This window comes from Mobula birostris, chromosome 10 (assembly GCF_030028105.1).
Source record: "Mobula birostris isolate sMobBir1 chromosome 10, sMobBir1.hap1, whole genome shotgun sequence".
NCBI classification, from domain to species: Eukaryota; Metazoa; Chordata; class Chondrichthyes; order Myliobatiformes; family Myliobatidae; genus Mobula; species Mobula birostris.
The window spans coordinates 40,809,777-40,825,286 of NC_092379.1; the positions used below are offsets into that span (position 1 = coordinate 40,809,777).

The 15,510-nt window shown below is 46.6% G+C and overlaps 1 protein-coding gene across 1 annotated transcript in view; it reads right to left on the minus strand.

Annotated features, from left to right (window-relative positions):
- Window positions 1–3,643: 3,643 nt before the first annotated feature.
- LOC140203617 (serine/threonine-protein phosphatase 2A 65 kDa regulatory subunit A beta isoform-like) overlaps window positions 3,644–15,510 on the minus strand; it is a 67,861-nt gene continuing 55,994 nt past the window's right edge. Inside the window, exon 15 of the mRNA XM_072269665.1 lies at window positions 3,644–4,035. Coding sequence (XP_072125766.1) covers window positions 3,644–4,035 — 392 coding nt within the window. The remainder of the gene's footprint in view (window positions 4,036–15,510) is intronic.

Below are 15,510 nucleotides of genomic sequence, written 5' to 3' on the forward strand. Positions count from 1 at the left end.
TCCAGGACAGATAGTGTTGTATATCTATGATAAATTAAACTCCCAGAAATATATGCCCACATCGGGAATGAAAGCTTGGGATAGGGACATATCTGAATTGGGACAAGACTTGGACTGGGTTGCGATTTGGGATAATGCTGCCGGTGCTTCGAAAAACCCAAATCATTGGTATATACACTTGAAATTTTTGTCATAGAGCATATTTAACACCGAGAATTAGACATCAAATGGGACTGGTTCCTGACTCTTATTGCTCATTTTGCCCCATGGAGCCATTGGCACTTTTATACATGTTGTATGGGAATGTCCAGGGGATTTTGATTTGTGGAGGAAGGTTATCAGTACTCTTACAGAACTAACGGGGGTACAATTACCAATGGACCCCGCTGTACATCTTCTAAATGATGTCTCCCACCTTTCCCTTACGGAAAAAACACGCAAAATCTGGCTGGCAGGCCTGACTGCAGCTAAGAAGATTGTAGTCCAGCGTTGGAAACCTCCCCACGATATTTCAAATACTCACGGGCTTCGGAGCTTTTTGGACATTTCTTACCTGGAACTTTCATCAGCAAGAGTAAATGATGCACGACCAAACACAATCTTAATGTGGACAAATTTGATATCTAACTTAAAAGATCTTTTGTTAAAATAGGAATGCTTTGTCTGTGCATGTACTACTATTCAGTTGATTGGTGGAGGGGAGAGAGGGGTGGAGGGGGGATGGTGATGAAGGTTGGGGGGTGGCGGGGTTTAACAGTCAAAATGTAATTGGCAACTGGTTGTATTGAATGTAATTTGTTGGTGTTGCAATAAAAAATTAATAATAAAAAAACATTGAGAAAATGAGGGGAGGGAGGAAGAGGAGGAGCCCCTTCAGTCACCCACCCTGAAACAAAATTAAGACAGGTGACCATTAAATAGGAAAGGTACGTCTTTCTTGGAAAATAGAGACTAACAACTAGGCCCCAGAACAGAAACTAATTCCCCAAATAGAGAGGGATAACGTGAGAAATTATAACTCTACAGGGATAACCATGAGGAAGAATAGACTTGTAACGACCAGTTTGATCCAGACACAGCACTTGCCCCAACCTCCCAGCTTGCCCCCATGGGGTAGAATGCATCCCCAGCACATGGCCCTGCCCTGAAACCTAACATCTTCATCCCCATAAACACAGGTCCTCTTCTCGCCAGGGGGCCAAACTCACCCTTCACCACCAGTTATACCTCCCACCGCCCAGCGGACTTCCCCTCAACCCTACCCCCCAACCTGATCGTAACATCCAAAAGGGCCTCACACCCCAACTAAACCAGACGGCGCCCAAGTGGACCCTGCCCACAGCCCCACAAAGGGGCCTACTTAACGATGGACCCCATGTTCCTCTTCTTCCCACACCCCCATGGGTAGGCCTGCGTACACATTCCTCGGCCGTATCCCTAAACATAATGACTTCACCCATCCTACGCACCCCCATAAACCTGAGCCCCCTCTCCACTGGGGGGGGCAAGTTCACCCGACTACACCATCGGTTTGGGTGCTCTAACCCTAACCCTCCCACCACCGCAAAGTCCCGTGACCTCACTACCCAGCCATACACCTCAGCCTAACACCTCCAACCCTTCAGCACACCCCCATAAACCCTAGCCCTCTCCTCACCCGGGAGCCAGGTTCCCCCCACATCACCAGAACCATGCCACCCCACAAACATCCCCAACCCTAGCATTCACCATAACCATAACTTCCAATGGACCTTGCACCCCAACTAAACTGGACAGCACCCCAAATAACCCAAACCACACCACACCACATAAAAGGGTTTGTATAACTGTCCTTTACCCTACCCCTAAACCTAACAACTCCAACCCTGCTACACACCCCCATAAACCTAAGCCCTTACCCCATCACGGGGCCAAATTCACCCAATATCACCGGCAGTTAGGATCCTATTTCAGCCCTCACCCCTACTGCAGGGGAACCCCCCCCCCCACAATGCCATTTGCCATCCCACCCCACCTCCCTTCGCCGTGAATCCTCAACCCCCATTACCTAACTCTACCCCGGGGCATGTCCCTCCCCACACACCCCTCAATTAGCTACCGCACAACCCCCAGATCACAGCACCCAGTCCCTATAAAAAAAACCCCAAATCCAAAACACTATCCATAGGCAATAACTCCATTGTAACTTAAACTCCAGAATGGAGGTTAAAGAGGAGGAAGATCCCAGTCGGGGACCGAGATGATGACAACGTGGGCTAAAAACAAAGTGGCAGGGTAAAGTGATACTGCATCTCCAGTACGAGATCCACAAACACTAGAGGGATATTTTGCCCACTGCCCGCATACTCGCATCCTAACCAGCAGTGACACGTCCCTCATCATCCTGGTCCTCATAAGCCAAAGTAAATCCAAGGAGCTGGGAAAACTGGCACAGACGACTGAGGTTAAACCCCAACCCCAACATACATCAGCCACAAGCTCCGACCACATTATACCCACAGAACAGTAAACTCACAGTTTGAACACTAAAGTCACAATAAAACAATGTAACCCTAAAAGGAGAAATAGGACGAAATCGAATCTCAACTCTAACTAGGTATTAAAGGAATAGAAATGAAAAATTTGGAGCTAAAAGAATGGGGAGGGTCGAACAATAAAAAGGAGCAGCGCGATTAGTGGATAATTTGCCTTTAAGAATCTTAACAAACAAGGCAGACCGGGATCTGGGCAACAGCCAGAGGCTGCAGCAGAAATGGAGAAACAGGTTTGGTAAAACAATACAGAGGTGGGAGGGGGCCGGGGGTGGAGTGGAACATTTTAAAGGAGAGACCACCTCAGTCTTTACAGAATTCCCCATGAGGAAGCCACAGAGAAGAGGCGAAATTGGTGACTCTCCCAGTCGGGAAATACGCTTTATTGAAGGCAATATGCTTTGTTAAAGGCAATTCACAGGAGTCGAAATCACTGAACCCAAGATGAAAAGCAAGCGATAAGGACATTAATTAACTGGACTTCATCTGTGGTTTTCTGATTATTGTCTTACTTTAATGACGTGGAGGAGAAATTGGAGAGTATTAAAGGCAACACGCTTTATTAAAGGCAATTCGCTGGAGTCGAAATCACTGAACCCGAGACGCAGAACAAGCGGTAAGAACATTAATTAAGCGGACTTCATGGGAAGTTTGGTGATTATTGTCTTACTTTAACGATGTGGAGGAGAAATTGGAGAGAGAGGACCGGGGGCTTGTCAGCACATGGCGCGTCAGACCACCGTGGTAACTGCAGAGACCTCAGGTTTCCCAGGGATTCCTTTTCCACCACGGTTAGATTAATATATAAAATAATCCAGACTCTGCACCACCTAAGAGTTTTGGAACAAATGAACAGGCCACCAAAGGGGATTACTACCCAGGCATATAGACTGACCAAATTCATAAAGCCGGCAAACCCCTCCCAAGAAACGCTTCATAAAATTGCTGCCAATGCGGACGCTTGGGCTAAAGAAACACGACAAATTTTAATTGGACACTACCAAAGTAGCCTGCAAGAATTGGAACTTGAATCGGATCTGATTGATCGCTTACCAGAAGCAATCACCAAAACCGTAATCTGGAACATACGAAATTTAAAGGAAATTTTCAAATCAAATTGGAGGCTGTCCAAAAGCATATTTTTGGGATCTGGTCTCAAGACCTGTGCCAGAACGGCAGACCGGGCCCACGAGGGGCCGCACAATTCGGACGTGGCCACAATGACCCCACGGACAATGGAAACCGCATTCCAAGGGGGAGAGGGGAACCTTCAGGGACGGCTTCTGGGTCAGCCGTGACCGGACTCGTATCACACCCGAGCCCCGGAAAAAGACCGCCCACGCTGCACCCCGTCCGTCGGCGCCGAGTAAAACGAAGTTGTGGCCGGTAATTGCGCTGCGGGCTGTCTCAGGCCAACAGGTCCTGAGAACGATGCATGTAGTGGGAGTTCCGGCACCGTCCACGGGAGGGCGCTGGAGCCGGTCAGCCCTCCCGGCGCCGACGCCTGCAGTGGGAGTTCCGGCACCGTCCACGGGAGGGCGCTGGAGCCGGTCAGCCCTCCCGGCGCCGACGCCTGCAGTGGGAGTTCCGGCACCGTCCACGGGAGGGCGCCGGAGCCGGTCAGCCCTCTCGGCGCCGACGCCTGCAGTGGGAGTTCCGGCACCGTCTCCGGGAGGGCGCTGGAGCCGGTCAGCCCTCTCGGCGCCGACGCCTGCAGTGGGAGTTCCGGCACCGTCCACGGGAGGGCGCTGGAGCTGGTCAGCCCTCTCGGCGCCGACGCCTGCAGTGGGAGTTCCGGTATCGTCCACGGGAGGGCGCTGGAGCTGGTCAGCCCTCTCGGCGCCGACGCCTGCAGTAGGAGTTCCGGTATCGTCCACGGGAGGGCGCTGGAGCTGGTCAGCCCTCTCGGCGCCGACGCCTGCAGTGGGAGTTCCGGTATCGTCCACGGGAGGGCGCTGGAGCTGGTCAGCCCCCTCGGCGCCGACGCCTGCAGTGGGAGTTCCGGTATCGTCCACGGGAGGGCGCTGGAGCTGGTCAGCCCTCTCGGCGCCGACGCCTGCAGTGGGAGTTCCGGTATCGTCCACGGGAGGGCGCTGGAGCTGGTCAGCCCTCTCGGCGCCGACGCCTGCAGTAGGAGTTCCGGTATCGTCCACGGGAGGGCGCTGGAGCTAGTTAACTAACTCGACGCCGATGCGGCCCCACTGCCCCAGTCACAGGAACAGAGAAGACGCCAGGTGAGCCCCTCCCCAGCCATGAGCCCCTCGGAGAAGACGCAATCCAACCTAGGAGCAGGGGAGCCCCAGCCCGCCACCCCCACGGCCTCCCCGACCCAAGACTCCAGGGAATCAGCACCCCACCCCACACCAGTGCGGATGGGCAGACAGACAAGGGGAGCCAGTACACGAGGACCGAGCAAGTCTTCCACCCCAGGGAACCACACAGCCCGAGAGTCGGAGGACGTGGGACAAACAAGAGGACAGGTAACCCCTATTTGCAACAACCAGGAGGGCCAAGTAAGGAGGCATCCTCACTCTAAACAGAAAAATGTAACTTGGGAACTAAGGCCCCTTAAACCTATACTAATTATAGGGGACTCTAACATTTCCAGGATCAAAAGATGCCCTAATAAGGATGTTCAATTGGACAGCTTTCCGGGAGCCAAATTCACCCATGCCACTGCTATCCTGACAAAGTTAAAGCCACAACTGGAAACTAAGAAGGTTATCCTTTCCTTTGGAATAAACAACAGATCACATCAACCAGCAACAGCGACTAAACAGCTTCAGCAACTATTAAGAATGGCCCATATTAAATTTCCCAATGCCAGTATCTGGGTGCCAGAACTGAACTTTAGCCACTGTTTGACAGAGGCAGAACAAGCAACCCTGGGCCAACTAAATGAGGTTATTAGAACTAAGAATTATATCCCTGCAGTCCTGGCGAGGCAGTTTAAGGTAGACAGAGACCACATCGATTGGACAGAGAACACAGCCCTGACCATAGTCAAGAGGTGGATGCAGTCTTTAAACTAGAGTGGAGACAAAGCCGAGAGAGGCAGGGTCCACGACTGGGAGAGACCATCGTGAACCTCTCCCGTACGTTCATCCCTACAGAAACCCAGCAAAAAGTTCTGAACAGGGGCCTCACTTTTGTACCAACTGCAAAACTCCATAAGGAGCAGATTGAGGAGGACATGGATAAGTTCGATAGGAGATTGGTACTCGTCCACTTTGTTGCGGAGGCAGAAGGTAGAAAGACCCATTTCACCCCTCGCTCAGACTGGAGCCCCAAGAGGAGGTACAGGTCAGAAGCGGTCCTACAATTCGAGAGCACACTGGATGAGATAATGGAGAGGGAGGGAGAAGTACAGGATAAGGCCAATTTAACTAGGAAGGAGAGAACAGCCCTGAAAGAGCTGAAGGAAAATATGGATATTGTTATCAAACCAGCAGATAAAGGGAGCAGCATAGTTATCATGGACAAACAGCAACATCTATTTGAGGCACACAGAGAATTAAACAACACCGAACACTGCACTAAACTAAAGGAACCCATATACTGGGAAACACACACAGAAATTAGGAACATTCTGCGAGAACTAGAAAGGACTAGATACCTGGGGAAGAAGCAGGTGGAGTACCTGACAGGGATACAGCCACGAGCAAGAAAGTTCCATATCCTCCCCAAAATACACAGGAACCCAGACTCATGGACTGTTCCGGGAGAAATACCACCCGGCAGGCCCATCGTGTCGGACTGCAGCAGTGAGTCATACAGGATAGCAGAATACATTGATGCCTTCCTTAACCCACTATCGCAGAAACACTCCAGCTACATCAAGGACACGTACCACTTTGTCCGGATAGTCAATTCCATGTCAGTGTCCCCTGAGGCCGTACTCTTCACCATGGACATTGAAAGCCTGTACACCAATATAGAAACGGACAGGGGTATACCGGCAGTGAGCGATATCCTTCGGGAGAACCCTCAGCTAGAGAGACCAGACGAGGCCTTGATAGAACTCCTTCACCTCAGCCTAACTAAAAATGACTTTGAATTCAATAATGAATTCTACTTACAAGTCAAGGGCACAGCGATGGGAAAGAAGTTTGCTCCAGCCTATGCCAAAATATACATGGCAAAATGGGAGGAAACAGTTTATCCAAAGTGCCCCAAGATACCCATGTGTCTTTATAGATACCTGGATGACATCTGGGGAGTGTGGACACACTCGGAGGTAAAATTAGAGGAATTTATTCAAATCCTAAACACTCATCATCCATCGATTAAGGTTAAGGCCACAATAAATAGGGAGAAAGTTGACTTCCTGGACACTACGGTATTTAAACTAGCACCAGAAAATGGCAGCCAGAAACTAGCCACCAAAGTATTCTTTAAAACCACAGACACACACACCCTCCTACACACAGGGAGCCACCATCCCAAACACACCTTCAGAGGCATTGTCAAGGGACAGCTGACCCCGTTTCACCGCATTTGCACCAGGGCAGAGGACTTCCACCAAGCCACTACTATCCTCTTCTCTGCACTTAGACACAGGGGCTGCAGCAGACAGAGACTCAGACACATCAAATCTGACTTTTTAAAAAGTATCACAAATCCCCCAACACAGGACAACACAACACGGAAACTACCCTTGATAACGAGATACAGTGGGATTGCAGTGAATATTCACAAGACAGTTAAAACACACTTTGAAGAACTAAAAGTGGAAGGTAGGGACACTGGGACAATACACCATAGTCTCAGCCTTCAAAAGGGGTAGAAACTTAAAAGACATACTAGAACCCGAACCCGAACCCCGATGTGAGGTTATTAGCTTTGCTGCTCTCTTGACAGTCACTTGTATCCATCATCATCATCATCTCCTCCTCCTCCTCCTCCTCCTCCTCCTCCTCCTCCTCCTCCTCCTCCTCCTCCTCCCCCCCTTTCCCCCCCTTCCCCCCCTTCCCCCCCTTCCCCCCCTTCCCCCCCTTCCCCCCCTTCCCGGTATTCCCAGCATCCAGTGGCAAATGCTCAAATTAAAACTGAAGATGTTGTCCAATCTGAAACTGTTCTCGGATGGGGTGGCAGAGGAGGGGCCCAGTGAGGGGTCCACGTTGGATGGGTTTGGCTTGGGGAAGTGGTCCACATTGATGGGTCCTGACCCTGATGTAGGAGAGGGTTTTGCATTTGATGGGGCCTGGTGAAGGGGTGGAGTCCACATTGGTGGGTCCTAAGGTGGGGCCCACATTTAATGGGGCCTCATGTGGGGAAGGATGTCTGCACTGTATTGTCCCCAGGTTGCTGAATGATCTGCTATAAGTTTTGACCTACCTTCATTTCCCTTTAAATCATTTTTAACATTAAAAGAAAGAGTGCCCGTTAGACAGTTATTGAAATGACTTTCAATGCCGACCTCATTATTCCAGTGACTTGAACAGCAGTGCCAGTGGATGCTGTGATTACCTGATGGTTTGGTTAGGCAGCCATTGCTTCTGTACGTATTAGTTAAAGTAGATTTTTCAATAGCTGAGCTTCTCCTCCCGATCAGAACTACACAATATTGTATCATTCCAGTGGTCTAGTCACATTTGGGATGCCATTTCAATATTGCAAATCACGTAATTTAATGTCTGTTTGCTTTCTGAATGATTTTAGAGATTGTGTTAGGCACGTTTAACCTGTTACCAGTGGACATCTTTCTCCTAATTTGTACATTACATCGTTGTTTTGACTGGTTTCCCTAATAAAGTGGATTAAGGTAAATGCAAACAACAGGAATTCTGCAGGTGCTGCGTTCACCAGCAACTTTCATGTGTGTGGATTAAGGTAAACGCTGCCTTGTGTTGCACACCAGAGAGGTGCAGGATTTACCTCCTTGAGACTTTTGCAGAGCAGAAACACGTAAAAAGCATGTCATGTGTTTCATTTCCTTGTCATTTTTTCCTTCTGTTAAATTTCTTTTTGAGGTAGCTTTCTGTGCTGTTCACCTGGTTTCAGAGAGCAAAGTCTTGCACACAAATCAGAGTTAGTCACTGAAGATTTAGTCAACGTGGAGAGACAAGTACAGCAGGGGAACAGGCCCTTCACCTCTTCTCTCTGGCGTCTTCTCTCTTCATCTCTTCCTAACAAAAGCCTCAAGCCCAACCTTAGTGCCCCTCACCAGAGAAACCTCCCCTTAATCATAAGACCATAAGGTGGAGGAGCAGAAGTAGGCCCATCAGCCCATCGAGTCTGCTCTGCCATCCAACTCTTCCGGTCATTCCCATTCCCCTTTCCTCTTCATGATGCCCTGGCTAATCAAGAACCTATCTATCTCTGCCTTAAATACACCCAATGATTTGGCCTCCACAGCCACTTGTGGCAACAAATTCCACAAATTTACCACCATCTGACTAAAGAAATTTCTCCGCATCTCTCTTCTAAATGGATGTCCTTCAATCTTGAATTCGTGCCCTCTTGTCCTAGACTCTCTGACCATGGGAAATAACTTTATCATATCTAATCTGTTCAGGCCTCTTAACATTTGGAATGTTTCTATGAGATCCCCCTTCCCTCATTCTCCTGAACTGCAGGGAATACAGCCCAAGAGCTGCCAGACGTTCCTCTTATGGTAACCCTTTCATTCCTGGAATCATTCTCATGAATCTTCTCTCAACCCTCTCCAATGTCAGTATATTCTTTCTGAAATAAGGAGCCCAAAGCTGCACACAATACTCCAAGTGTGGTCACACGAGTGCCTTATACAGCCTCAACATCACATCCCTGCTCTTATATTCTATACCTCCAGAAATGAATACCAACATTGCATTCGTTGCCTTAACCACCAACTCAACCTGGAGGTTAACCTTTAGGGTATCCTGCTCAAGGACTCCCAAGACCCTTTGCATCTCTGCATCTTGAATTATCTCCCTATCTAAGTAATAGTCTGCCTGTTTATTTCTTCCACCCAAGTGCACGACCATACACTTTCCAACATTGTATTTCACTTGCCATTTCTTTGCCCATTCTCCTGAACTATCTAAGTCTCTCTGCAGGCTCTCTATTTCCTTCACCAATCTTGGTATCATCGGCAAAATTAACCACAAATCCATTAATCCCATGGTCCAAATTATTGACATACATCGTAGAAAGCAGCAGTCCCAACACCGACCCCTGTGGAACTCTACTGGTAAGCGGCAGCCAGAATTGGATCCCTTTATTCCCACTCTGTTTTATGCCGATCAGCCAATGATCCACCCATGCTAGTAACGTCCCTGTAATTCTATGGGTGCTTATTTTGCTAAGCAGCCTCTTGTGGGCACTTTGTCAAAGGCCTTTTGAAATCCAAATACACCACGTCTACTGCATCTCCTTTGTCTACCCTGCTTGTAATCTCCTCAAAATCTTGCGGTAGATTTGTCAGGCAGGATTTTCCTTTCAGGAAGCCATGCTGGCACTGGCCTATCTTGTCATGTGCCTCCAGATACTCCGTAATCTCATCCCTAACAATCGATTCCAACAACTTCCGAACTACTGATGTCAGGCTAGCAGGTCTGTAGTTTCCTTTCTGCTGCTCCGACCCTTCTTAAATAGCAGAGTAACATTTGCAATTTTCCAGTCATCCGGTACAATGCCAGAATCTATCGATTCTTGAAAGATCATTGCTAATGCCTCTGCAATCTCTCCAGCTACCAAGGGTGCATTCCATCAGGTCCAGGAGATTTATCCACCCTCAGACCATTAAGCTTCCTGAACACCTTCTCAGTCGTAATTTTCACTGCACATACTTCACTTCCCTGACACACTTGAGTGTCCGGTATACTGCAGATGTCTTCCACTGTGAAGACTGATGCAAAATACTCTGCCATCTCTGCGTCTCTCATTACAATATCTCCAGCATCATTTTCTATTGGTCCTATAGCTACCCTTAACTCTCTTTTGCCCTTTATATACTTAAAAATGCTTTTAGTGTCTTCTTTGATGTTAGTCACCAGATTCCTTTCATAATTCATCGTTTCTTCTTCCATAAAACTGCAACTTTGAAGCACAGTCGTTGTATGCACAGACTTTCCCATCTCAGCCTCTGAAGCTTGTAACTTCTCCAGGGTTGTCACAGGTCTCTTCATGTACTCCCTCACTACTCCCCTTCTTGCACGGTCACTCAGTTTTCGAGAACGGCCTACTCCCTTCAGATTTACAGCTGTGCCATATCCTTTCCATTTCTTGATGATTGACTTAACTGTACTCCAAGGGATATTCTGCGACTGAGAAATATTCTTGTATCCATCTGCTGACCTGTGCTTTTCAATAACCTTTTCGCGGAGTTGCCTGGAGTGTTCTTTTGTCTTCGTGGTGTAGTTTTTGCCAGGATACTGACTCACCAGCAGTTGGACCTCTACTTCTTCTTCTTTTGTGTTTTATGGCAGTTGGCAACCAGTTTTTCAGTGCATTACCGCCATCTGCTAGACTCGTGGTGTTCCAACCAAATATGTCCTGGAGTTCTCTACTTTAGACAATCTAGTTCAGCCTGCAGTTCTCTATTAGCATCACTCTGTAGTTGCAATTCCTGGTGACTGCTTAATGCGCTCATTAGATAATGCCACAAACTGCTATCCCTCCCTAATTTTCTCACATGCTTTCATGTAGTTGCATTACCTCAATTACATTGATTTCATCTGCATCACTTGTAAGACTAAAATCGTCTTGTTAAAGAATAGTAATTATTGCACGTTATACTTTTAAAATTGCTGTTTTTCCAAGTCTGCTGCTTTTTCAGGTTTTCTTTTTCTTGGATCGTAGCCTGCAGTTGTTTACTGAGACCTCGGAGTTCTTCTTCATTTGCTTCCATGTTTTCATTTTATAATCCAAATGTAGATAATTCGCTTTGTAACACACTCCTTTTCTTTTTGTATCCTTGTAATAATTTCCTCCATTTCCCAATCTCCTTTCCAATTCACAGTTGTTCTTGTCGACTACTTCTATTTGTTGTTGCAGTTCTGCACCCTGGGCTTCAACCATAAAATCTGAGTATTTTCCTTAAGTTCTAAAACATATTTCTTAAATTCTTTTTTTTCATATTATTTTTAATTTTTTTTATTGTACAAAAAACAGCACATCTACAAAAACCACGACCTTAACAAAATCTAATTAAATATCGAGCAGCAAAAGGGAGAAAAATATGAAGGCTAAAGTAAACATACACAGCAGAGGTGCACCGCACCAAAAAACCTCAGTCCTCACCCCGTGAGAAAGTCCAATACAGGGCCCCATATCCTTTCAAAGATGTCCCCTCTGTCCTCATTACATAGTCTCAGTCTCTCCAAATGTACAGTATTTGCCAGTTCTCTCAGCCACAGATTGTACGTAGGCACAGAGTCCATTTTCGGCATTTGCAGGATTAACTTCTTAGCAATCACCCTGTCAAACAATACAGCCTTTTTTTCATACCTATTGGCTGAAGATAGGGAGCTTGTTGCTCCAAGGATGGCTATGAGCGGGTCTGGTTCCCGTCGCTTCCCATAAGCCGCAGAGAAAGAGTGAAAAATACTTTTCCAGTATGCATAAAGCTTACAACATGACCAGAATGAACGTGACAAGTTACTGCTCACAGATTTACATCTATTACAAACTGGTGAAACTTCAGGGTAGAAACTGTGCAACTTTACTTTGGAATAATGAAGTTTATGTATTGTTTTAAACTGTATAAGTCTGTGTCTGACGTTGACCGAACAATCATGTATACTCTTTAAACACTCATCCCAGACCTCCTCTGTCAGTTCTATACCCAGTTCATCCACCCATGCCTGTTTAAGACCTGCAGTATTCACCCGAGCTGCATTATGTAGAATCTGACAAAGATAGGATACCGCACTACGAGTAACAGGATCAAATTTATTTATTGCCTCCAGGGACTCATGTTTGTCTAAAACTTCGAAGTTAGGTATATATTTCCTAACATAATCTGAATTTGTAAATATCTAAAAAAAACTAGATGCAGGGATATTATAAACTGCTTGTAACTGTGCAAATGAGGCAAAGCTTCCATTACTATATAGGTCACCTACACTACAGATGCCTCTCTGTTTCCAGGTAGAAAAAAACAGTATCATTCAGGCCAGGCAAAAAGGAATGATTGTCACAAATCGGAGTGTTAATATAAATTTTTGCGGCCTTAACGTGGAGTTGAATCTGCTTCCAAATTCTTGTAGTGCTGCCAACCACGAAGCTGTTACTAAAATGTGACTTATTAACTGCAGTGGGGCAAATAAGGAGAGCTTGTAAGGAAGTCTTTTTACAAAGCACTCGCTCTCTGAGTAACCATGCTGGGCACGAGGCTGAGGTAGAGGGTGGGCCTTTTTTCCACCATGCAAGCACGGATAGGTGGGCAGCCCAGTAATACATTTTAACGTCCAGTAGGGAAAAACCACCTGCTTCCCTGGGCTTTGACAAGTGTTTTTTAGTAATTCTAATGGCTTTATAATTCCAAATGAAGGGTATAATAATTGAATCCAATTGCTTAAAATATGACAGAGGAATAAATCATGGAATTGACTGGAAACGATGAAGAAATCGTGACAGTACAATTATCTTGATTGCATTAACCCCCCCCCACCAAAGAAATCGGAAGGGTTTTCCAAAAGTCAATATTGCATTTAACCTGCTCACCTTTGTTTCGCCAATTCACTTGCAAAAGGTCATCTGGGTTTTTTGTATTAGTCACACCAAGATAGGAAAAATTATCATGAGTTATTTTAAAGGGAATGGACTGTAAATATGCTGTATTAAACCACTGCAGTGACTGGCATTAGTTCACGCTTATCCCAATTAATAGAGAAACCTGAGAAACTACCAAAATGATTAATTAGAGTCAGAAGGGCGGGTATTGATGTTTGTGGGCTGGAGATAAACTCATAGTCATAGTCATACTTTATTGATCCCGGGGGAAATTGGTTTTCGTTACAGTTGCACCATAAATAATAAATAGTAAAAAAACCATAAATAGTTAAATAGTAATATGTAAATTATGCCAGTAAATTATGAAATAAGTCCAGGACCAGCCTTTTGGCTCAGGGTGTCTGAACCTCCAAGGGAGAAGTTGTGAAGTTTGATGGCCACAGGCAGGAATGACTTCCTGTGACGCTCTGTGTTGGATCTCAGTGGAATGAGTCTCTGGCTGAATGTACTCCTCTGAAAACCCAGTACATTATGTAGTGGATGGGAGACATTGTCCAAGATGGCATGCAACTTAGACAGCATCCTCCTTTCAGACACCACTGTGAGAGAGTCCAGTTCCGTCCCCACAACATCACTGACCTTACGGATGAATTTGTTGATTCTGTTGGTGTCTGCTACCCTCAGCCTGCTGCCCCAGCACACAACAGCAAATATGATAGCACTGGCCACCACAGACTCGTAGAACATCCTCAGCATCATCCGGCAGATGTTCAAGGACCTCAGTCTCCTCAGGATATAGAGATGGCTCTGACCCTTCTTGTAGACAGCTTCAGTGTTCTTTGACCAGTCCAGTTTATTGTCAATTCGTATCCCCAGGTATTTGTAATCCTCCACCATGTCCACATTGACCCCCTGGATGGATACAGGGGTCACCATTACCTTAACTCTCCTCAGGTCTACCACCAGCTCCTTAGTCCTTTTCACATTAAGCTGCAGATAATTCTGCTCACACCATGTGACAAAGTTTCCTACCATAGCCCTGTACTCAGCCTCATCTCCCTTGCTGATGCATCCAACTATGGCAGAGTCATCAGAAAACTTCAGAAGATGACAAGACTCTGTGCAGTAGTTGAAGTCCGAGGTGTAAATGGTGAAGAGAAAGGGAGACAAGACAGTCCCCTGTGGAGCCCCAGTGCTGCTGATCACTCTGTCGGACACAGAGTGTTGCAAGCACACGTACTGTGGTCTGCCAGTCAGGTAATCAAGAATCCATGACACCAGGGAAGCATCCACCTGCATCGCTGTCAGCTTCTCCCCCAGCAGAGCAGGGCGGATGGTGTTGAACGCATTGGAGAAGTCAAAAACCATGACCCTCACAGTGCTCGCTGGCTTGACATCATCAGCGTATAACGAAAGGTGATGTTTATGTCCATGCATATCAATAGGAGCTATCAAAGGGTCCTGTCGGATGCTAACAGCCAGTGGCTCAATGATAACTGCAAACAAAAATGGAGAAAGGGGCAGCCTTGACGAGTCCCACGATGAATTGCAAAAGGGGAGGAAATATTCTGATTAGTGATAATAGAAGCAGATGGGTGTGAATAAATTATCTCAATCCATTTAATGAAAGATGGTCCAAATCCAAATTTCTTAAGTGCAAACATCATATATGGCCATTCCACTTGGTCAAACGCATGTTGCGCATCTAATGAAATGACTACAGCCTCTTCTGCATGTTTTGTGTATAAAGTATTGAAAGGATGTCGCAAATTAAACTGCATATATCTACCTGGCATAAAGCCAGTTTGATTTGGATGAATAATAGAACAAATGCATTGAAATCATCAAGAGATCCTTCATATGAAAAGGTATTCAGAAACCAAGACAGGGTCAGCAGGACTTGCGTCAACTTCTGACATGCTTGCAGAATCTTCTCCTGTTGCAGTGAAGGGTGTGGATGTCAGGGAGGAACACCGAGAAGTGGAGAGCCAGCAGGCCTCAGTCTTTGTCTCAGAACCCTCCAAGATCATCTTCCGACTCAGAATCCATTCCATGAAGTGGGAGGAGATGTACTCACATTACCTCTTCCAAAAGGTAGAGGGGAGCACTTTGATCCACAGCTTTAAGGAAGAGGTCCGGTAGCACCCTTGCAAATGGCCATACTGAGGAGCTGCAAATGCTTCTATGCCATACTCCTTAGTTACTCCCATTGACTTCCATTGACTTGGCAATACAGGGAATTGATATCAAAATTCATGCACTTATTTACAAATCCTTCCATGGCTTCATCCCACCTAGCCCACTTAGCCTTTCCCGGCCA